This window comes from Prionailurus viverrinus, chromosome B3 (genome assembly GCF_022837055.1).
Source record: "Prionailurus viverrinus isolate Anna chromosome B3, UM_Priviv_1.0, whole genome shotgun sequence".
NCBI classification, from domain to species: Eukaryota; Metazoa; Chordata; class Mammalia; order Carnivora; family Felidae; genus Prionailurus; species Prionailurus viverrinus.
Genome location: NC_062566.1, coordinates 41,427,542 through 41,452,165, shown reverse-complemented (window position 1 = coordinate 41,452,165; position 24,624 = coordinate 41,427,542). Strand labels below are relative to the sequence as shown.

The following is a 24,624-nucleotide window of genomic DNA, read 5'->3' as shown; positions in this document are numbered from 1 at the left end:
GTAATAAAAAAAGGGGGTGGGTGGGAAGGAAGGAAGGAAGGAAGGAAGGAAGGAAGGAAGGAGGAATGGATGGATAGAGGGTGGGATGGAAGGGGAATAAAGCAAATGTGGAAAAAACCTGACTAATATATCAGGAGTTCACTGTACTATTCCTGCAACTTTTTAGCAGGTTTGAAATTTTCTTCAAAATAAGTTCAAAAAATTGAATTATCATTTTCCAATGTGTCTCCAGAATACTTTCAAATTTTAAAAGAAAAGCCATATCACTGGGGCGCCTGGATGGCTCAGTCTGTTGAGAGTCTGACTTCGGCTCAGGTCATGATCTTGACGGTTTGTGAGTTCGAGCCCTGAGTCAGGCTCTGCACTAATACAGCCTGCTTGGGATTTTCTCTCTCTCTCTCTCCCTCTCTGTCTGCCCCTCCCCTCCCCTGCTTGGGTGTATACACATGCATGAGCGCTCTCTATCAAAATAAATCAATAAACTTAAAAACATAAAAAGAAAAAAAGTGAAGCCATATTGCTACTTTATTATACATATTAAATCATTTTGTAGTTCACCTCTGCAATAATAGGAACTTTAAAGCTTAATATCAAAATGAAAGTACTTGCACATCTAAAAGCAGTTAACATAAGAAATTAGAAAAACAACAACAGGAAAATCAGAAACTGGCTGACCAACCCATCTTTATGTATATTATACTGAGAAGAACATAGTTCTTTTTAAAATTCTGTTAGAGACTTTTAGTGAGAATTCACATGTAAAAGGTTTCTCTCTTTGTTTTTTATTTAAATACAATCAAATGTTAGGATATTCTGATAAGTGATCAAATTATTTCAAATTAGCTTTCTATACACAAAGTTACAACCAAGTTAATAAACCATTAAAAAAATCTAATATTTGGGGCGCCTGGGTGGCGCAGTCGGTTAAGCGTCCGACTTCAGCCAGGTCACGATCTCGTGGTCCATGAGTTCGAGCCCCGCGTCAGGCTCTGGGCTGATGGCTCAGAGCCTGGAGCCTGCTTCCGATTCTGTGTCTCCCTCTCTCTCTGCCCCTCCCCCGTTCATGCTGTCTCTCTCTGTCTTAAAAAATAAATAAACGTTGAAAAAAAAATTAAAAAAAAAATCTAATATTTATAATCCTTAATAAAGCATATAATAGATGGCAATTCAAAATAGATTTGCAAGAATGTCATGACACTACAATTGCTGCCCTGTTCCTTTTAACATTAGAAAATATATGGCAACAAAATATAAATCTGAATTACTGTTATGATAGGAGTTAGGAAGAAGTTAGGAAATAACATGCTTCACAGAAATGTAAACTGAAAGACTGGGCCTATGCAGATTTTAACCACCAAAAATTAGAGAACCTTTATGATATTCAAAACTTACTACCTCTTCTACAAAGAAATCTTAACAGAAAGAAATCAGCAAATAATTTAACAATATGTAATATATTTTCTTATGCTACTTCTACTTTTGAGATGAGTCCTAAGGACTGTATCACTATTTCCAGACTAGAAAAGATATGAATAGCACTCTGTATGTAGTAATTATCATCTACATATTATAGTTTTAAACAAATAGTAAATTAAAATCCTGCCTTAGTGAAGATTTGTCATATGGAAATTGGTCCAATGCAGTATTGTCAAACTTGAATTAAGCATAGAAGACTTCACACTGTAAATCTTTATCAGTTAAAAAAAGAAGAAATAAATAGCAAGTATTAAAAACTCTGATAATATATTTTTCTGTGTGTTTAAGGTCTATCTCATTTAAGGGATGATCACACATAAATTCAAATGTACTTTTCTGAAATACAGTAATTCACACCTTGTTTAACATCTTAACAACTACTTTCGGTTTTAATAACTATCACTTACAGAAAAGTTTGGTATTTGTTACAAACTATTAACATGTTAACTCAATTAACAGAAAAAAATAAAACATTAAATTTAATTTTATAGGCTATGGTTTAATTTTTTTTGGCAATAGTGCACTGACTTTTTTTAAATTTTAATTCCAGTACAGTTAACATACAGTGTTATATTAGTTTAGGTGTTGATTTAACAATTCCATGTAACACCCAGTGCTCAGTTATGGTTTAATTTTGTAAAAAATACTGCAACTAGTTCTGATGTGCCAGAAACTCAATTAGTGATATCATACATATCTACAGTGAAACTATATAGCTCTAGTTCAGTAACTGCTTGATATCATACATTTAAAATTTTACTACATGTAGTCATCACTGCAAAACACAAATTGTAAATAGTAATGAGAAGGGTAAGATTTTTAAAATTTGAGTTAAAAGCTATTAAAACAGATCTCCCCCCCCTCCAAATTAGAAAAACCACAAGGGTAATATAATACCCTGACAGAGTCCACAAACACAGTTTTGATGTGAACAGGCCTAAACACCTAAAACTTAATAGCAGCATGCTGACCATGCAGTATCAATCTGAGCAGTAATTTTGAACCAGACAGTAGTACTACTCCCAGAAAGGTTATCAGGAAATGTCCTGGGACATTTCTTCACCTTTCATGTCTCGGGAGCAGTACTCACACATAATAGGTAGGGACCCCAGATGTTAAACATCCTGCACGGAACAATCCAGACCTGCACAAAATGCCGATATATTTAGTGTCCTGTTGTAACATTCTAATGATGCAATTCTCCTAGCCCTATAATTAGACTTTTAAACAACATGTTAAGAATTTGACAGTTTGTGGGTTATCTTGTGAACACCATTTTGAGCTTTGTATGCCCTTAAATCCTAATATGTAAAATCAAACTAAAATTTCTTAACTAAGAAAAACAGAAGAGACCATTGCTACCAAATGAAATGTCTCATAAAAAGTTTTTCACAAATGAGTTAGAGGAATACTAAATGGTTCAGGATTAATTATGGAGACGAATTCCAGAGCTTGCCTTATTCGGTGTCCTGCCCAAAGTGAGACTATGTTCATTAGGATAACATTAAGAAGGACAATATATGAACAAAATATACCTTAATAAATTAAACAAAAAAAAAGTCCCTATCAAAAGCCATGTTGGAAGGGTGCCACAAATGAAATAAAACAAAAATTTTATCTAATATAGTCATTTACTCAGTCAAGGAATCAATGTTTCAGTCTCGAAATTAAGTAAGAGGCTACCTGCTTAACACAGACGAGTGCTCATACAAAGAAAAGTTTAAAGAAATCTTTCTAGATTCATATCTAAGACTGACTTTGTCTGGAAGACCAGACTCCCTTTTTTGGCTCTCTTCTAATCTGTGTATAAATTTTTATTATCTCACGAACCATGAAATCATGAACTGAGGCAAAGTCGGATGCTTAACCGACTGAGCCACCCACAGGCGCCCCTAACCTGTATATAATTTTAAATGGGAGCCTCCAAGCCAGCCCAGTTCACTAGTTGTTTCCACTTATTATGGAGTTGGACAGGAGGTGCTGTTTTCCTCATTAAAGAAACCCAAGGCAGTACCCAACTACAGTGTGATATTAAATAAGAATAAAAAGTAGTATAAGAAGACTTAAAGAAACCTACTATTCAAATGTTTCAGCCTTCATTTTTCCCCAGTTTAACAAAGTCAGCAGAGACTACAGCTAATAATTAAAGTAAAATTCCGTGAAAATTAATATCACAACAAAATCTTTCCCACCACCATTTAAGTAGTAAAATATCTGCATAATTAAATAAAAGCTAAATAATACAACAAAATCAAAATTAGGCCAAATAAAAATGAAAAGATTAAGAAATAGTAACTGATCATAAGCTGAACAGATCAGCTATGAAATGGTATTTTTTAAATATCAGATAACGGGGGGGGGGGGGGGGGGCCTGGGTGGCTCAGTCAGTTAGGCATCCGACTCTTGATTTCGGCTCAGGTTGTTATCTCATGATTGGTGAGATCAAGCCCCACGCTGGACTCTGCTCAGGCAATGCTGAGGCTGCTTGGGATTCTCTCTCTCCCAATCTCTCTGTCCCTCCCACATGCACGATTTCTCTGTCTCAAAATACATAAACATTAAAAAAAAAAAAAAAGAAAACAAACAGGTAACAGGAAGCATTACTAAGATCTATAGGCAGAAACATGAAGTCCCAAAGGGCATGAACATGAGAGAAGAAGTTACAATGAAAAATAAACATGTTGAAGCAAAATGATTTACCTGAATTTACAGAGAACAGACAAGAACCCAGTCTCCTAGCTCCCAAACCAGTGCTCTTCCTATTATGCCATGACAATTACCCAAAATGATATCTAAATATTACAGAGTAGTACTCTCTTATAACTCCTTTTTCTTAAAAAAATGGATTCCAACAATACAAAACCTCCATTAAAATGCAGGAAAACATTTCAACTTCTTATCAGAAGTGTCTTACAGAAAGTTAAGATATTAAAGTATATAATACTTAGCACACTAACTACTAAATGCACTGAACCTGGAAACAAAAGGTCCAGATTCTAGGCTCTGTGTGATACTGGGTTGGTCACAAAGTCTCTGAATCCTTTCCTCATCTGCAGAATGGAGGCAATAACACCTATACCTCAGAAGGGTACTAGAATAATCAATAAAGACAAATATATTTTTCCTTATAAAAAATACAATGTAAGTCAAATATAAGACTCAGTTCAGATAGTCAAAGGGCAAAGGGAAGTGAAGAAAAAACCTGTCAATGTCTAGTATAGGGCAGGCACCCTATACTAGAAAAAGTTGGATCAAGGGAACAAAGATCCCTTCTCTTGCCCATTCTGGCCTCCATTCTGTCCCTGTCTAGCCCCTTCCCAACAGCTCTTAGAATAAGGCTTCTAAGAACTGGAGTTGGGAATTTAACACAGAATAAAGGCAGCAGATGTAGAACCTATGACAAAAAAATAAGTTATGTGTCCCACCATTTAAATCCAGAACTCAGGGGCGCCTGGGTGGCGCAGTCGGTTAAGCGTCCGACTTCAGCCAGGTCACGATCTCATGGTCCGTGAGTTTGAGCCCCGTGTCAGGCTCTGGGCTGATGGCTCAGAGCCTGGAGCCTGTTTCTGATTCTGTGTCTCCCTCTCTCTCTGCCCCTCCCCCGTTCATGCTCTGTCTCTCTCTGTCCCAAAAATAAATAAACGTTGAAAAAAAAAATTTTTTTTTAAAAATAAAAAAATAAAATCCAGAACTCTACCCACTGCCACTTCAATAAAATGAGCGGCATGATACTTGGTGGTCCAAATAAAAAAAATAACTAGATACAAAAATTAACTGTCCCCCAAATCCATCACCCCAGTTTAATCATGAGAAAAACATCAAAGAAACTGGAAGAGAGGGGCATCCTACAAGATACCTACCTGACCAGTACTCCTCAAAATTGATAAGGCCATCAAAAACAAAAAAAGTCCAAGAAACTAAAACAGCCAAGAAAAGACTAAAGAGACATAACAACTAAATGTAATGTGGTATCTTGGATGAGATCCTGGAACAAAAAAGAGATCTTAGGTAAAAACTAAAAAAATGTGAATCAACTATGGACTTCAGTTAACAATAATGAAGCAATATATTTGTTAACTATAACAAATACACCATACTAATGTAAGCTGTTAATAATATGAGGGAAAGAGGGTGTACAGGAACTCTCTATGCCATTTGCTCAATTTTCTGTGAATCTTAAACTGTCCTAAAAATATAGCTTATTTTTGCATTTATAGACATGAAGCTATCTAAAGATTAAAAAAAAAAAAAATGACCAAGCTCCTTCAGGAGCATTACATTCTTAAAGAGCACAAGTCTGGAGGTGAAAATGTAAAATGACAGCAAGTTTCTGGTTTGTAATCATCCAATCATTTTCCCAGGAGCCATTCTGTAAACAAGTTTCTTTAGAGACAAAAATATGAATATGGTAGTTTTGAGTGCATCAGAATCACCTGGAAGGCTTGTTCAAACAAAGACTGTTGGACTCCACACCTAGTGGAATCAGTAGACCTGGGTGGGACCTATGAATTTACATTTCTAACAAGTTCCCAGGTGATGCTGATGCTGCTAGTCCAAGGAACAGACTTTGAGAATCACTATATTAATGGTAATTTACAACAAAAAATCAAAAGCATCCTTGAATTTTAACAGTACTTACTAATGAACAAGTAGAAGAAATTATAAACTTTGTGATAAAATCATCCAACTTATTAAAGGAGGGGAAAAGAAATTTCAAAATATAAAAGCTATAAAACATGTGAAATTATCAAAGAAAAGAATGAGTTTGTAAAATCTGCTGACAATGCAAGTAACACAAAAGCAGGACAGATCAACTTAAGAGACAAATATAAATCTCCAAAAATACTGTACTATGATATATACAATCCATGACATAAACTTGCACCTTAAGGACATTATGAAAATGTGGAAGAAAAACAAAATAAGTTTTGAAAATTGTAAAAAGATTATTCATTGCTGGCTTAAAAAAAAAGAGCATAAAGTATAAAAGCTAAAATATAGTACCACTTAAGATTTAAAATACGCATTACAAATCAAACAATAAACTAATAGGAATACAAAATAAACTAGGAATAGAAAAGCTGGCATTATCCTACATAAAGCAGAAGGTGATTCTTATAAAAAGATAGAAATGATACATCAGAAGAAAGAGACATTACTGTATACAGCTCAAAAGCTGACAGACTATTGATCAAACTCTATATGACCAAATCTATATTCAAAGAGTATGTGATTGTTTCTACTCAACCTTTCAATTAATAAATCTGTATTTCTCTAAACGAGGCTTCTGAACTTAATGATAATGTAAATCACAGACTGTTCCACCTCCACTGCAATGGGTAGAGGATCCTATCCCAGATTTCTTAGCAACAGTAGTGTTCATGGCTAAGGCAGAGACCCCAGTAGAACACGGGCCCAGGTGCCGAGGTCAGTGGAGCTGTGGGTACTGACACCTGCTGCTTACGTCTCTTTTCAGGGAACACTTTACTTTTGTTAAAATAAAGGCTATAAATAAAATAATAATAAGAGCAGTCTTTCTTTTCTTTTTACCTAGTGCTCCTGACCAGGGTTTCTCCACTCTCTATCTCATTCCAGAACAGAAGCAAGAACATAGTTTTCCCCTTGTAATTCTAAGGCCCTCTTTCCAAGAAAAATAAAAATCTTTAATTAATAATATTAACTTCTATGAAAAAATTAATATTTCATTTTTGTTTTCAGAAATGAGTACTTCTTTTTCTCATAAAATTATTTATTTCAGCCACTGAATGTACCAAATGTCAGGATACCCCCTTGTTAGTACTCATGACAAAATAAAAAGTTGTTTCATCTATTTTTCTACTTACATCATGCTTGCCTAACTCAAGTTGAATAAATTAAGATAATGTACAGGCATCAGGTTCTCCTATACTTTTGTAAAATTCAAGTTGCCCTGAAAACTGCTTTTTGTTTCAAGCATTAAGGCAAGAAACAGTTAAATAAACTACCTGAAGGTGCTCCAACCCAAGCCAGACCAAGAACACCATCATCAAAATCTCGGTCTGTGAAGACATAGGCCAAACAGTAGTCATCATGATTCTGCTCAGAATTCAATTCCAGAAACTTCTCCACGCCAATATTTGGGAATCGAAACGGATTTGTAGGGTCCTTCTCATCAGCAGTTGTGTTGATCTAAAATTCAAAACAATTATTTAAATAAGCAATTAAAGTTAGCAGAGCCTTTGTGTAAAGTCTTTGCTCCCCTTCTTCTGCATTTGCCTGCACAATATGCTTGGGACCCAAGGGAAATCAGGCCTGAATTAAGGCTTCTACAACTCATCCCCCAATGCCCCCACCCCTGAGCTGATTATAGAAGCTGAAAAGAGGGAAGGGGGTTGGGGGAGTGGGGGGAGAAACAGAGTAGGAGAATTAAAATTGAGCATGTTAAATTTCTGGGCAAGGTTTGACCAGGTTCCTGAACACTGAGCATTCTCTTTGGGATGGAAAAACAAGTTCTTCTTGAAAGAAAAATTCTAATAAAAGTATAGCTTCTCAAATTTAATCATCTGAGTAAGTCTCTTTTAGTGCTAATCTCCCGCACATGGTGGAAAATATAAGGATATAAAAACCTTAAACTTTAGCTAATTACTAGAACATAACATAGATATCAAACCCAAGACTGTCAATTCAACAGACAAATCGTTTTCTTGGTTCTCCTTGCCTAAAATCACAGGAGTCGAGCCCAATAAACTGCAAGTTCAATTGTTTTTCCCTGACTGTGGGCAAGATTTTTTTTTTTTTTACTGACAATTCTCTTCTCTTACTGTATGAAGCTGAGTTCCTCCAGAATATTTCTTAAGATGCTTAGCTACTACACTCCTAGTGCAGGTTCCTCCTTCACAATCTGAAGAATAATCAGTTCTGATACCAAACTTCTACAAACAAAAGCTTTCATTTATTAGCCCCTGCCTCCTTTCAGAGACCCCTGCCTACCTTTGAAGTCCTAGAACAATGTGGCTTTCCTCAAGTAAGTGAGAGCATTACAGACAGAACTGTTGATACAGAATAAAAAGGGGTATCCATGAAAGTAAACATTTTTTAGAAGGCAAACTTCATCCTATTGAAAATGTTGGTAGTAAAGGGAGGATATAACAGTTGATAAAATGAGAATGTTAGGTCTTTTTAGGATCCACACCCTTCAGTAAAACCAAGAGGCTTAGAAACAGGATTGCAAAAACACTACTCAGGGCAACTGCCTAAGGACAGATTTCAGAACATCTGATTTATCTACTAACAATTAACTAAAAACAATCAGTAATGGTCATCTAACATAAATAATTCCAAAAGCTATTACACTACATTGTAAATAACACATCTGAGAGACATGCTATAAATGGCTTTTTTCCCAGTCAAATGAAATTCCTTGATATTTCTGTAATATTGGCTACAAATAAAAACTGCATCTAAATTTTAGCTACCTATATTAGAAATGAGATAATTCTTATTTAAATACTGATACAAACTTCAAATTAATTAATGGGTCACAAGGAATCTTCAGCAGATGAGATCTGAACTAAAATTTCAATCTCAGCTAAAAACCTGAAAACAACTAACTGCCACACTATCCATTCATACACATGCATTTCTTCATAATGCAAAGCATTTTACTCAAAAAAAAAAGTGCTTCACTAAATTTGTTCTGGTATTCTTTACTTTTCACTACTTTGCATTTTAAATTAATAAGAACAGAGACTACACTTGATCTTAGCCAAAAGGCCAAGAAGCGATTCACTACTTTGCATTTTATTGCTTTGCCTACTAAACAATATTTTTCTTGGTCATTTAAGGGTTTAAATTGCTCTCAATATACATGAAAGCAATTGATTATGAACAATTCTTACATTACTTATCTACAAACCACATTTCACCTGAAATTCCAATTTAACATTTAATCATACTACTAAGGATCAATTTTGCCTATGCTATTAAATATATTACATCCATGAACACAAATTATAATTTAGTCAACCGTATTTGAAGAAAGTTAGAAGCACAAAAATAAAGAAACCCTGTGGCAAATACTTTCGTAAAATAATTTTTTTAATTCAGGTTCTTATCTAGTTTATGAATTCATATTCTTAAAAGCTATACACATGGAAAGATTCACATTTGGAAAACTTCTGAAACAACCAACCCAATTTTGTTAGTAATTTAAAATCTACTTATTTAAATTTATAACATTAAAACTAATCATCAGTGACCCTGTGGCTCTGGGTGAGCATTTCTCAAAATGTGTTCTACATTTATTTGGACTCTCAGTTGACATTAATACAGAAAAGGTTCCATGGTCAAATTATTTCTGAAAATTATGAGTTTCAGGGCAGCTGGATGGCTCAGTCAGTTAAGCGTCCAACTCTTGATTTCAGCTCAGGTCATGTCACAGTTCATGGCATCAAGCCCCACATCAAGCTCCACACTAACAGCAGAGAGCGTGCTTGGGATTCTCTCTCTCCCTTGCTCTCTGCCCCTCCCTTGCTCTCTCTCTTTCTCTCTCTCAAAGTAAACATTTTAAGAAAAAATTATGAGTTTCTCTCATGAAGGAATTCTCAAAATCTGAGATAAGTTAGCGTGCACTGTGAATTTACAAGACGAGGGTACAGTACTGTTTTTCTGACTTCCAATTTTATTTAACCATTCCATCTATCTTTTCCTTCCCTGGAACACCAAATGAGACACACTCGGAAAAATACCACACAAAGCAAATCTTAAGAAGCTGGAAAATGACATCAGGGGGATAAAAGGTCAAGTACTATACCTGTAGTTATTGAGAAGTTATGGCTTTCTAAATGTTATATTAATCAGACAGAATATAGTATGACTGTTACCTCTTTTGCAGTACAGATTACAGCCCTACAGATTTCGTTCTAAATCATAAACCCAGTGTGTGTGTGTGTGTGTGTGTGTGTGTGTGTGTGTGTGTGTAAAAGCCAAGAGTAAAGATAGTAGGATCAGTAATATAAAATAAACTATTACTACATAAAGATGAAGTAAAAACCAGGTATTTTTCTTTTTGTAAACATGGTCCTTATGGTCTTTCTTAATGTTCTGAACTACTGAAATTCCTTACTCTTGGGCTGTCTGGGTGGCTCAGTCAGTTGAGCATCTGCAGCTCAGGTCATGATCTCACAGTCCGTGGGTTCGAGGCCTGCATCGGGCTCTGTGCTGACAGCTTAGAGCCTTGAGCCTGCTTCAGATTCTGTGTCTCCCTCTCTCTCTCTCTCTGCCCCTCCCCTACTTGTGCACGCACGTGCTCTCTCTCTCTCAAAAATAAACAAACATTGAAAAAAATAAAAAAATAAAGGAATTCCTTACTCTTATTCGTTTCACCATGAAACTGATGTTGCGGATTCCAGAGAAGTCTGTGGTCTGGTAAATTGTATCAATTGCTTTAACATGACTGGATATCTATAGATTTAAAAAAAGAACAATATTTTAGAGGCAGTATTAAAATGTGAAAAAAGACTGTGAATTTCCATCTCCCAAATCAAGAATTATTCATGTTCGACCACACTCAAATTTTAAAATGTCTACATCATATACTGGATGAAAAGATGAAATAAGATTAGTCAACTAGGGCTGAGAGGGGAGATTTCTGTGCCTTTTCCAGACTCGTCCCCAGCCAAAAACAAACATGCACTCTTGCTTGAATCATATAAAACTTTGTTCCCTCAATCAACCCTGCAATGTCAGACCTCCATGCCTTTTCACATGCTATTTTCTTATGCCTACAGTATCTTTATTTATCCTTCAGTCTTAGTTTGAATATCTTCTGTAAGAACTTCCCTGATAATAATCAGGACACTCAGTCATTCTCTGACTTTAGTCTTTCTATTGCTGCACTAGTACACATTCTCTAAGTTCTGTTGACCACTTTCTATACACTGGAACTGTTTTAGGTGCTAGGAATCTAATGGTGAACAAATAGAAAAGTTCCATATAAATTTATAAAGATTTATTCTAGAGGAGGAGGGATGAGAGGAAGTAATGCAAACATAAATAAGATACATTCAGATTTGCTAAATTCTAGGGGCATCTGGGTGGCTCCGCTGGTTAAACGTCCAACTTTAGCTCAGGTCATGATCTCACCAGTCATGGGTTCGAGCCCCACGTCGGGCTCTGTGCTGACAGCTCAGAGCCTGGAGCCTGTTTCGAATTCTGTGTTTCCCTCTCTCTCTGCCCCTCCCTGACTCATGCTCTGTCTCTCTCAAAAATAAATTTAAAAAAAACATTAAAAAAAAAAAAGATTTACTAAATTCTAGGAGGAAATTAAACATGGTGATAGAACACAAAAGACTTCTCTGTTTATGTACCTGACTCCCAACTAAACTCTCTGGCTTCTAAACCACTTTCCCAACTTTATATATAAAAAGCATTCTTGCTACAATTTATGTAAAAGCATGTATATACACTTTTAAAACTATTTTCAAACTAATTATACAAATACGACACAGTCAGGTGGAAGAGTGAACAGTAATAATTTCAGAAGTAGCTCAGGTTGACATACTGTTAAAGAAAGTCCTAACAATGCTGACAGGGTCTATTATAAATTCATGCTATCTAACCTCAGCTTGGCCTAGTAATCCCTTATCAGATTCTGTTTCTTCTCCATTCCTGACAGTAGTAGTTCAAACATTCCTCCACAGATGATTATACTTCATACTTTACTGAGAGCTCATCCTGATTCCCCTCCCTCCTAACCTTCAAATGTTTCTAACTTTATCCATTTCTATCTTCCTCAAAGGGTAATTCTTCCTTAAAGGGAAACTTGTCTTTATTCCTGAATCCAATCCTTACTGGCTGGACCTGCAAGAACATTGGCTCCTATCGATTTTTCTTTCTCTTCTATCTTACATTGCTTTTCTACTGGATCATTTTCCTCTTCCTACCAACTTGCTCCTGAGTATTCCCTGTCTTCCTTTCACCCCCAAATACTTCATAGTATTTCTAAATCACCATATCTTTTCCTATTTTTCACATTTCTTAAAACCCTTGCTGCTTCACTGGGGCGCCTGGGTGGCTCAGTTGGTTAAGTGTCCGACTCTTGATTTCAGCTCAGGTCATGAGCTCACAGTTTCGTGGGCTCAGGCCCCACATTGGGCTCTGCTCACTGACCGTACAGAGCCTGCTTCAGATCCTCTGTCTCTCTCTCTCTCTGCCCGTCCTCAACTTGTATTCACACGCTCTCTCTCTCAAAATAAATAAACTTTGAAAAATTAAAAAAAAAATTCTTGCTGCCTCGGCCAACCCATCCATTATGCTTGCAATGTTTTCACCCTCACGACTCTACCAAGAGCAGATTAAAACTCATCAATAACCTTCTAGTAACTAAAAATCAACTACCTTTTATAGTCTTTTTTGTCTTCAGTATTATTGAGGCATAATTGCAAATAAAATTGTAAGATGTTTAAAGTACACATCTTGATGATTTGATACATGTATACATTGTGAAAGGACTCCCCCTATCTAGTAAATTAACATATTGTAGTCATTCTTCATTCTCTTTGATATCTCTATAATATGACATTTTGTTTTGAAACTTGTTTCTTCCTTGGCTAACCCCAGTTCATCTCCAACATGTTTATTATGTTTTCCCCCATAGCTTCTCTTCCTCATCCTACTCACTATATACAGATATTATCCCTCAGTTTCCTCCCTTTTAATTTCATTCTCTCCCCTTATTTGAACTATATCTTTTGTACCCATAAATTCTATGCAGAAAGCTTAAGGTTAGGCTAACCTCTCCCAAACTCCAGGTCTACTTCAATATCCTAAGGAATGACCACTTGGCTTTTAAACACATCTAAAATTAAGCTAGTCAACAACACCAAAATGAGTCCATCATTTATACTATTGGCACCTGAATCCTCTTAGTCTCAAATCAAATTTGGAGTCAAAATGCATCCTCAAACTCTCACTGGTACTCTTCAACACGAAGGGTATCTTGCATGGTTATCTCCAAAAACTTTTTACTTTATAGTAAGTGTTGAAAAGACACAAATGCAAACAATGCAACTTTGAAAGCACCAAGTACAAAAAAAAAAGTACTAAGTCAATGGGAATACAGAATAGAAATTAAATACTTCTTGTTGGAAGGATTCCTCTATTCTTCCATTCTTTAGGACCACAATTGAAAATTCAACCCTCTTACTCTTAAATATAGAGAACAAACTGAGGGTTGCTGGCAGGGGAGTGGGGAAGAGAGGAATAAATGAGCAAGGGGCATTAAGGAAGACACTTGTTGGAATAAGCACTGGGTGTTATATGTAGGGGATGAATCACTGGATTCTACTCCTGAAATCATTACTGCACTATATGCTAACTAACTTGGATGTAAATTTACAAAAAATAAATAAAAATTTAAAAAAAAGAAAAGAAAAGAAAATTCAATCCTCTTTTCAAAGCTAAGCTCCAGTGCTATCATCTTCATGAAATCATTTTCTTACACTTCAGCTTTTCATGACTCTAAAACATCCTAACTGGTCTTTCAGTCATCTGTGTACTTATCCTACATGTTCTATAATTATTAAAAATATGTACTTTTCTTTCAAAAAAGAGATATGCCATAACTTTAATTTTAGAGGAAAATATAGGTATAATTTAACAGTGTGAGAACTCCTAAAATAGTAGCAAAATTATAAATACCTGGGCAATCACAGCTTCTCGTGTTCCATAATATTTAAAGAACAGATGATCAGTCTGAATATAAAGCTGACAAGTATTTCTCTCAGCTGAAGTTGTACGTTTTTTCCTCAAGTGTTCTGGACCATTAACAGCATGTTCTCCTTGAGGTGTCTATATGTCAAAAAGAGAGTCATTTCTGATAATTAGTATGCTTCACTATTATACTTCATACAGCTAAGAATACACATTATGTACAATTTCATAGTCTGCTTTATTATGTAACACCATAGGTATTCCCCCACACCATAAAAATTCTTATAAATCTCACTTTCAGTCTCATAACATTCCACTATATAGATGATTTATAATTTATTCAAGCAATTCTTCCACTTTTAAACATTTTCAAAACATATTTTTTAATATATAATCCTTTAAATATAAAGCAAGTCTTATAGTAGCTTATACTACTTTGATATTTTCTTCTCTCTCCCTCTAATACCCAATCTATTACCTAGCCCCATCAAATTGATCTCCTAAATACCTAGAGAATCTGCCCATTATCTCTGGTGCCTTCACATTAGCCCCAGCTACCATCATTTATTACCTAGGGTACTGCAATATCTCTATCCATATCCACTACCGGCCTTCCCTCTATTCTCCAAACCACACTCTTTCCAAAATGCCAACTTGCAAAATTACCCACCTGCATAATATATTTCAATGGCTTCCTAATGCTCTAAGGATAAAGCTCTAAATGCTTTACATGTGCCACCAAATCAACACTGCAGTCTCTGCTTGCATGCCCGGTTTCTTCTCATTCTATATTATTTCAAAGAGAGACTCTACCACATAACCCAACCCTAGCTCTCTGTGCTACAGCTAAACAGACTTCTTTCCAATCCTCCAACATCGTCTGTCTCCTGCCAGTCTTTGCACATGCACATACAGCTGCCTTCTCCTAACCAAGCTTTTTCCTTCAGACCCATCGATTACACCACCTCACAGAATGCACCCATGTCCCTTCCATAGTGCAACCTTATGATACATTGTGTGGTGATTGGTTTAATTTCTGTTTCCAGCCTACCAGCATTACTTCAACCACTAGAACAGGAGCTCCAGAAAGAACAATCCCTGTTTGCTTCTCACTATATTGCTATCACCTAACACAGACTTGGCAGGCAAACAGCAGAGACTCAGTAAGTAAGAATTAACACTGCTATTGAATCCAAGCACTTAAACATTTGCTGACATCTGAAGACTCCATTTTAACTGAGTTTTGATGACATAGTTATGGAGAATTCAAATTAAATTAGATTTGGGGCACCTGGGTGGCTCAGTCGGTTAAGCATTCAACTTCAACTCAGGTCATGATCTCACCACTCATGGGTTCAAGCCCCACGTCGGGCTTTGTTCTGACAGCTCAGAGCCTGGAGCCTGCTTCGGATTCTGTGTCTCCCTCTCTCTCTGCCCCTCCCCTGCTTGCACATGTGCGCACACACGCGCTCTCTCTCTCAAAAATAAACAAAAACATTAAATAAATTGTATTAAACAAATTAAATTAGATTTTAAGCCACAATTCCAAATTTACTCTCACATTTCATACTTTGCTTCTCCCTTGACAACTCCATGTTTCTCTGTTCTCTCAGTTACCACCTTCATTTTGCCTTTATCTGTTTTCACTGAGTACAGCATTCGAGGGTGGCAGTTACTCAGCTTCACCACACCCTACTGTCTTCTGGTTTCAATGGTCTCCAATGAAAAATGAGCTGTCATTTTTACTGTTGCTTCTGTAAAGGTAACTGGACTTTTTTTACTGGTTGCCTTTAAGAGTATATTATCTTTCAGTTTTTAGACTTTTCTAATAACATCCTAGGGTGTTATTTTCACTATAAAGTATTTATCCTGCTCTAACTACAGGGCTTACCAAAATTGTTGATATCCTCTGTCATATTTGGAAAAGTCTCTGCCATATCTGTCCTTATTTCACTGTCATTTTTTCCCCTCCTGAGAAATCAATTATACATATGCTAGACCTTCTTGATGAGTCTCCTATCTCTTTTCTGTATTTTCTATCCTTTTGCTTCTGAGTGGTTCATTCTGTTTTCTTATGATATACCACCCAGATCTAAATCCATCAAATTCTTAATTTCTGTTGTTATGTTTTTTAATTCTAGAATTTCCATCAGACTCTTTTGTTCATTTTCAGTTTTCTGCTGCAATTTTAAATTCCATCTTTATGTACTTGAACATATTAAAGTCTGTATCTGTGTCTGATCATTTCATTACCTCGAAACCTTTAGGCTGTTTACATGTCTGATACCCCAGTACAATGTAAACTCTTTGAGGGTGTACACTTTATGCCATTTACTCTTGCATCACTGATGTTTGGTATACAACTTTTCTCCTCTTGTTCTTACATCATGTTGTCTCATTTGTTCATATGCTTATTATTTTCAGCTGAGTGCCAGACAACGTACATGAAAAACCACAGATAGAATTTTAGGCTTCAGGCAATGATATTTTTCTCAAGAGAAAATTTATTTTTGCTTCTGGCCTTCACCGTTAGGCTTGATGCACTAGTAATCCTGGATCACCTTACTTTAATCACAGATTAAGCAGCTGTGATGTAAAGCTGTAATCCCTTTGACAGGAAGAGGTAGAACATTTTTTTGACCCACCCTTACTTCCAGGGAGTAGCCCTTCAAGATCCAAACCTAAAGCACTACAGAGAAGGCCTCATGTACTATTTTTACCCTAAGGCTCAAGAATCTGGAGAGTTCTACTCAGCTTCTCAGTCTCTCAGCTACTTTATCAGGAACTGGAAGATAGAGCTGGAGAAAAGGTAGATCCAAATGCCATGCTCACTCAGTCATCCTCATATTTTCCTAAGATCTAGCCCCATAATTCTTCACAGCCTTGTTCTCTCCCCAATGCCTCCAAGCCAATACACAAACACACACATGCAGACACACATATAAACATGTACATATGTACTTTTAAAATATTTATTTAAAAAAAATTTTATCTTGAGACCAGATTGGTTTTTATTAGCAGTTCTGAACAGGAAAAGGATTACTCTGTATCTTGAAAACAATTTTGTGGTAATTTTATGTATTCTGAATATTGTCTCAAAGCTTGTAATTTTCTTCATTTTGAGGTGTCTTTTACCCTTAATTTTCATATGGTGAAATATATCAAATTTTTTATAGTCAAAAGATTTCACATCATATTTTAAGAGTTTCTCTATCCCAAAATCCAAAATATTTTTAAATATCGTTTCAAACAATTTGCCCATTTTTTAATTGGAATTTGATGCATTATTTTAAGTGAGTTATAATACTTCTTTGTATATTCTGGAGAAGCCTTCTGCCAGATAGATGTACTGTTGACATTTTTTCACAGTCTGTGGCTTTTTATATTTTCTTAACTGTGTGTCTTTTGAGAAGATTTTAATTTTGACAAAGTCAAATTGATAAATTTTGGAGACTGGGTATTTTTTTTTTTTTTAATATTTATTTTGAGACACACAGAGAGAGCACATGAGCAGGGGGAGAGGTAAAGAGAGAGGAAGAGCCCAAGCAGGCTCAATGCATCAAAGTCAAGAGTCAGACGCTCAACCAACTGAGCCACCAAGGTGCCCCTAGAATGGGTATTTTTGTGTCCTAAAAAATTGTTGCCTATGGCAAAGTCACAAAAACTTCTATGTTTTTTTCTAGAAGTTTATGTTCTAGCCTTAAGTATATAGACTCATTATCTATTTTCAGTTAAATTTTGTATGAGGTGTTAAGTGTATAGGTTGAGGTTCGATTTTTTTTTCCATACAGATATCCAATTAATTATACCAGTACCATTTGTCAGACTGCTCTTTTCACCTTTAAATTACCGTGGGACTTTTGAGGAAATCAACTGACCTTATGGACTCTCTATTCTGTTCCACTGATTTATACATCTAACCTTAGGTCAAGAGGACACTATCTCGATTACTATAGCTTTATAGTAAGTCTTAATATCAGGCAGTGTAAATCCTCTAGTATGTGCTTTTTTGAAAGTTCTTCTGGCTATTCTAGATCCTTTACATTTCAGCCTAACTTTCAGAATCAGTTTATCAATTACTAGATAAATCCCCACTAAGATTTTGATAGGTGTTGCAATGACTCTACAGAAGAGCCTGGGGAGAATTGATATATTGAGTCTTCCAAACAATAAACACAATATATTCCTCTATTTATTAAGATATTTTATTCTTCTTGGCAATGTCTTACAGTTTTCATATATATGCCTTGTGCATATCTTATTAAATTTATTCTAAGTATTTCATATTCTTAATGATACTTTTAGAGGTTTTTTTAAATTTTATTTTGAGAGAGACAGAAAGACAGTGAGAGAGCATGGGGGAGGGGCAGAGAGAGAGAGAAAGAGGGAATCCCCAGCAGGCTCCACACTGTCAACTTAGAGCCCAATGCAGGACTTGAACTCATGAACCACAAGATTATGACCTGAGCCAAAATCAAGAGTCAGATGTGTAACCAACTGAACCACCCAGGCACCCCTAGAGGGTTTTTTTGAATTTCATTTTCTAAATGTTCATTGGTAGTATACAGAATACAACTGATTTTTGCATACTGACTTTTTATCTATCCTGTATCCTTGGAAAATTCACTTACTAATTTTGTAACTTTTCCTAGATTCATTAGGACTTTCTAAGCATACTCTCAATTCACCTACAAATAAATGCAGTTTATTTTCTTTATAATCTACATGCCTTTCATTTCTTTTTCTTGCCTAATTGTGCTATGACCATGATGTGTTATCTTCTTTTAAATATTGCTGAGTTTGACTTGTTAATATTTTAAGAAATTTTGCATACATATTTATAAGGGATGTTGGTTTGTAGTTTAGTTTTCTTACAATGTCTTTGTATAGTGTGGGTATCAGGATAAAGCTGGCCTGACAGAATGTGCTAAGTTTTCCTTTCTCCTTTATTTTCTTAAGGGCTTTGGGTAAGATTGATATTATTTTTTAAATGTTTAGACTTCAAGAGTGAAACTACAGGGCGCCTGGGTGGCTCAGTCGGTTAAACGTCCAACTTTGGCCCAGGTCATGATCTCATGGCTTGTTAGTTCGAGCCCCACATCGGGCTCTGTGCTCACAGCTGAGCCTGGAGCCTGATTTGGATTCTGTGCCTCCCTCTCTCTCTGCCTATTTCTCTCTCTCTGTCCTTCAAAAATAAACATTAAATAAATTTTTTTAAAAAAGAGTGAAACTATATCTGGGCTTGAACATTCCTTAACGGAAAATTATTAAGTATCAATCTAATCTCATGGTATACACACCTACTATTCTATTTTTGCTTGTTTTTCTTAATTTGTATGTGTAAAGGAATTTGCCTATTAAGTTGGCTGTTGAATTTATTGGCTCAATGTACTGAAAACTTAAACTACTAATGTGTATGGTAATATCCCCTCTTTCATTCCTGACACTATTAATTTGTGTTTTCTCTTTATTTCTTGATCAGACTAGCTAAAAGTTTATCAATTATATTAACCTTTTCTATTGATTTTTCTCATTTTTATATCATTGATATATCTCTTACCTATTGTTTTATTCTTCATACTTGAGTTCAATTTGTACTTCCTAATCTAGCTTTTTTTTTTTTTAAGAGAGAGTGTGCAAGTGGGGGAGAGGGGCCAAGGGAGGGAAAAAGTGAAAGGGAGGGAGTGGGGGGGGAGAGAGAAAGAGGGAGGGAGAGAGGGGGAAGGGAGAGATGGAGAGACAGGGAGAGAGGGGGGGAGAGAGGGAGAGAATATGAATCTTAAGCAGGCTCCATGCTCAGAAGCCCAACAAGAGGCTCAATCCCATGACCATGAGATGATGCATGACTTGAGCCAAATCAAGAGTCGGACACTCAACCAACTAAGCCACCCAAGCTACACCTCTTCTCTAGCTTTTTAAGGTGGATGCTTGTATGAGTGATTTCTAGATCTTTCTTCTTTTCCAATATGATCACTTAAGACTTTACATTCTTTGTTGTTAGCAGATGTTTAATGTGCATTCTTTACTTCTTTGTATAGACCTAAATTTCCATCTGGTACCTTTTTCTACCCAAAGAACATCCTTTAACATTTCTTGCATTTAAATTTTCTTTCAGTGGTTATACAACTTAAGCTGAATCTAACAAATTTTATTGTCTTGTATTTTTGTTATCATTCACTTCAAAATGTTTTCCAATTGCATTATTTTCCAATTGTCTTATTTACATATGACTTAATTTCTAAAAATTTTAGGATTTTCCAAATTTTTTATTACTGATTTCTAATTTAATTTCCTTGAGACTTAAGAACTTATTCTATGTAACTTCAATCCTTCTAAACTTATTGGGACTTATTTTGCAGCCTGGCATATGTTAGCAAATGTTCATGTACACTTGTAAAGAATATGTATCTGCTACTGTTGAGTGGAAAGTTCTTTAAGTGTCAATTAGGTTGGGTTGGTTCAGAGTGGTGTTCAAGTGCCCTATATCCTAAATGATTTTCTGTCTACTTGCTCTATCAACTTATCAGTCAACTTACTTGTTTACTCAGAAATGAGTGTACCTCTGACTATAATTTGTAGATTTTTCCATTTTTCCTTTCAGTTTTGTCAGTTTTTCTTTAATATATTTCATAGCTCTATTAATAACTGCACTATTAACTAACTTTTAGGGATTATTTCTCTTGAAGTAAAATGTCCCCCCCCCCTTGTCTACAGTAATATTCTGTAAACTAATATACATTCTTTGATATTAATATGGTTACTCTAACATTCTTATGATGAGTGCTTGTATGATACATGTTTTGTTATCCTTTTACACTGTGTCTTTTACATTAAAAAAAATTTTTTTAACATTTATTCATCTTTGAGAGACAGAGGCAGAGTGTGAGCAGGGGAGGGATAGAGAGAGAGGGAAACACAGAACGCAAAGCAGGCTCCAGGCTCTGAGCTGTCAGCACAGACCCCAATGTGGGGCTTGAACCCACAAACCGTGAGATCATGACCTGAGCCGAAGTTAGACACTTAACTGACCGAGCCACCAGGCACACCTCTGTGTCTTTACATTTAAACTGCGTTTCTTTTAGACAGATTTGGTCTTACTTCTTTAATCACTCTTACATTCAGCTTTTTAAATCAATATGTGTAGTCCATTGACATTTAATGTAATCATTAATATGGTTAGATTTAAAATTACCATCTTGGTATTTATTTTCTATTTGTCCCATATGTTCTTTGTTCTTTTTTTTTTTCCTACCTTCTTTTGGATTAACTGAATATTTTAAATTACAGTTAACCCCTGAACAACCCAGGGATTAGGGATGCTGACCACTCACACAGTTGAAAATCCACATATAACTTTTGACTCCCCCCAAACTTAAATACCATAGCCTGTTGTTGACTGGAAGCCTTACCGATTACTAGTAAGTTAAAATGTATTTTGCGTATTATATGTATTATGCACTACATTCTTATAATAAAGCTAAATAAAATCAGAAGAAAGAGAAAATACATTTACAATGCTGTAGTTTATGTACTGTACAGTATTTACAGAAAAAAAATCCACATATAAGTGGACTTGTGCAGTTCAAACCCATGTTGTTCAAGGGTCAACTGTACATATGATTTCCTTTATTGCCCTGTTAAATGTATCTCCACTATTTTTTTCAGTGCTAATTCCAGGACAGGGGACATTTCTGCAAACATCTTCCTAAAAGGACTGATAGTAAATACTTAAGACTTTTGGGCCACATTGTCTCTGTTACAACTACCCTACTCTACCGGTATAGTGCAAAGGCAGCCACAAACATGCATCTGTGAATGACTGTGGTTGCGTTCCAGAACTTTACTTACAAAACAGGCAGCTGGCCCAAGGGCTGTAGTTTGCTGAGTTTGCTGATTCTACCTGACAAAATGATGCTGCTTCCCATATAGTGTTAAGAAGATTACAACAATATACTTCCACTCTTCCCCTTCTTATCCTTTGTGCTATTATCATAAATTTTGATTCTTCGTATATTATAAATTCATTTTACATTGTTACTATTTTAAATAATCATCTTCTTAAAGAAAGTACTTAAATGATAAAAATGTCCTTTATATTTTACCTATGTATTTACTATTTTAGGCTCTTCACCTCTTTGTATAAATCTGCATTTCCATCTGGTATTCTTTTTCTACCTGAAAAACATCCCTTGACATTTGTTGCAATGTAAATCTCCTAGAAGCAAATTCTCTCAGCTTTTGCCTAAAAAAGATCTTTAGGGGCACCTGAGTGGCTCAGTCGGTTAAGCATCTGACTTTGGTTCAGGTCATGATCTCACGGTCCATGGGTTTGAGCCTCATGTTGGGCTCTGTGCTGAGAGCTCAGAACCTGGAGCCTACTTTGGATTCTGTGTCTCCCTCTCTTTCTGCCTCTCCCCACCTCATGCTCTGTCTCTGTCTCTCAAAAATAATAAACATTAAAATAAATTTTAAGATATTTAATTCGCACTCATTTTTAAATATTATTCTCACAGAATAAAGGATCTTGGTTGGAAAGGTTTCTTTCAACATTTTAAAGATGTCATTCCATATATGTCTTCAGTTTGCAATGTGGGATAAGCAGTCAGCAGTTTTTCTTACAATATTTGCTTCCCTGTATGTAAACGTATATTCTTTTCTATGGCTTTTTATTTTTAAGGACTTTATTTTTTTTTTATTTTAAAATTTTTTTTTCAACGTTTTTATTTATTTTTGGGACAGAGAGAGACAGAGCATGAACGGGGGAGGGGCAGAGAGAGAGGGAGACACAGAATCGGAAACAGGCTCCAGGCTCTGAGCCATCAGCCCAGAGCCTGACGCGGGGCTCGAACTCACGGACCGCGAGATCGTGACCTGGCTGAAGTCGGACGCTTAACCGACTGCACCACCCAGGCGCCCCAAGGACTTTATTTTTAAGTAATCTCTACATTCAACGTGGGGCTCAAGCTCACAATCCCAAGATTCAATGCTCCACCAATGGAGCTAGCCAGGTGCCCCTCTATGGCTGCTTTTCTGATGTTCTCATTTCCAGTAATTTGATATTTTAATATGTCCTGGTATGATTTTATGTTTATCCTGTTCAAGTTTCACTGAGCTTCTTAGGTTATGGGTTAAAATTTTTCTTTATATCCTAAAATTCTGGAAACATTACTCTTTCAAATATTTTTTTCTACTTTCCTTCCTCCTTGGAATCCAATTGTTTTCTTTATTTTCGTTCTTTCCAGTTAGATTTGGATTGTTTCTATTCTTCTACTGTCCCTTATTCAAGTTTACTCATGTTATCTTCTGCAATAACTAATTTGCTCTTAAGTCTCTCCATTAAATTTTCCAATTCAGAAAATGTACTTTTCATAGTTTATAAGTTACATCTGGGTCTTTATTATAATTTCTATTCTCTCCTGTTTGTTTTCATGTTTTTCTGTAACTCTTTGAACATATTAATGATAGTTGTTTTAAAGTCCTTGTGTACTAATGCCTGTAATTTTTGGTTCTGTTTCTGATCACATTTTTATCTTTTTATCATCCAGTAATGTTTTTTGAATGTTAGACATTCAAATGTAACATTACTAGATATTTATATTGCTGAGTATCTGCATTCTGCGTCTTCCTTTAATAAATATTATTGAGTTTTATTTTGACAGGGAGCTAATTTACTTGAAATCACTTTGATCTTTCTCAAGCTTCATTTTTCAGCTTTATAAAGGAAGGCTTGGAGTAGTCTTTACTCTAGGGTAAGGTCAACCTACTCCTAGCATGTTGGGATCTCGACCAAGAGTAATTCCTTACAGTTGTTCAATTTATTGTTTCTCCAGTACTTTGTCTTTCTCTAGTAGTTGTCTAATAGAATCTCACCCTATGCATCCAACAGATGAGTATTCAGCTAAAACTCAAGGCAATCTCTGTCCAGATATCTGGAGCTTTTTCTCAGTGTAATCCTCTCCTCTCAGGTACTCTGCCCTAAGTCCAGATACCTCACTCTCCCTAAACTTTGACTTGTCTCTTCAACTCAGCAAGACTGCTATGTACTTCTTACTCTTCTTGAGATCCCCTTCCTCTGTGCCATACCTAAAATTTTGCCACCATCCAAAAAAAACAAAAAACAAAAAACAAACAAACAAACCCATCAGGGAAATCACAGAGAGATTTAGAGAGACAATTCTTTCATATATTTTGCAAGTAGTCTAGTTGGAAATCAGTTATTCCATCACAGCTGGAAGTTAAAATCTCTATTTACTTTTTCCACTAAGTTTCAAAGTTTTCATTTAGACATTTAGTACTTTAATATATCTGGAGTTTTATACATGATGTGAGATGGAGACCTGACTTCATTTTTTTTCAAATGTACATTTTTTTTTCTGGCTCCAATTATTCACTGGTCTCTACGTTTCCACATTGATTTGAGATTCCACCTCTACTACTTAACAACAAAGTTTCACACGT

The 24,624-nt window shown here is 35.7% G+C and overlaps 1 protein-coding gene and 1 pseudogene across 1 annotated transcript in view; both read right to left on the bottom strand.

The window, feature by feature from the left end:
• The window catches only part of ADAM10 (ADAM metallopeptidase domain 10), a 137,540-nt gene that overhangs the window by 31,631 nt on the left and 81,285 nt on the right, over nucleotides 1-24,624 (bottom strand). The window contains exons 6-8 of the mRNA XM_047862744.1: nucleotides 14,155-14,304; nucleotides 10,825-10,917; nucleotides 7,461-7,644 (exon numbers count right to left, since the gene is read on the bottom strand). Coding sequence (XP_047718700.1) covers nucleotides 7,461-7,644; nucleotides 10,825-10,917; nucleotides 14,155-14,304 — 427 coding nt within the window. The remainder of the gene's footprint in view (nucleotides 1-7,460; nucleotides 7,645-10,824; nucleotides 10,918-14,154; nucleotides 14,305-24,624) is intronic.
• On the bottom strand, nucleotides 9,128-9,240 carry LOC125169354 (uncharacterized; annotated as a pseudogene).